Source organism: Nanorana parkeri, unplaced genomic scaffold (genome assembly GCF_000935625.1).
Source record: "Nanorana parkeri isolate BGI_ZX_2015 unplaced genomic scaffold, ASM93562v1 scaffold1937, whole genome shotgun sequence".
In the NCBI taxonomy this organism is placed as follows: Eukaryota; Metazoa; Chordata; class Amphibia; order Anura; family Dicroglossidae; genus Nanorana; species Nanorana parkeri.
The window spans coordinates 119722-120251 of NW_017308205.1; the positions used below are offsets into that span (position 1 = coordinate 119722).

At 37.5% G+C, this 530-nt stretch overlaps 1 protein-coding gene across 1 annotated transcript in view; it reads left to right on the forward strand.

Annotated features, from left to right (window-relative positions):
* The window catches only part of MDN1 (midasin AAA ATPase 1), a 148956-nt gene that overhangs the window by 114665 nt on the left and 33761 nt on the right, over window positions 1-530 (forward strand). The window contains exon 67 of the mRNA XM_018572096.1: window positions 106-201. Coding sequence (XP_018427598.1) covers window positions 106-201 — 96 coding nt within the window. The remainder of the gene's footprint in view (window positions 1-105; window positions 202-530) is intronic.

A 530-nucleotide genomic window follows, 5' to 3' on the forward strand; every position in this document is an offset into this window, starting at 1 on the left:
TATATGTGTATATATTGGACCATTCTTCTAAACCAACTAGTCCTTTTGTTACTAAAGACTTCATTTGCTTGTACATTGTTACCTAAAGCACTGTATGTTTTGCAGCTGGTGGTTATAATTGATCGAATTCAAGGATTTTCATTATCCAGCCCCCTTTCTAAGTTCTTAAATGGTTTGGAGTTTCTTCTAGCAAAGTCTCAGGTAAGTGCAACTATACAGTGCCCTACCTTCAAATTAGGGATAATTTTTAATAATGAACAAATTAACGCAGCCTAACTGAGCAAAGTAAGCTACTATTGTTTACCTCTTCCTGAAAATGCTAGTAGCATGGTATTTAATGCTGTTCCTCTGGCTTTAGTAAGTCATCCAGAACAAGTGTGCAGATCAGGAGTTACGCTTGCTGTATACCTGTTGCAGATTATTTACAATGAAGCTGCAGCAGGGGTGGCAGCCCATATATATTTGTCATGGCAGGCTTAAAGCAGACCTATTACATATCACACTTTCATGAATCTGTAGGTCATATGTCA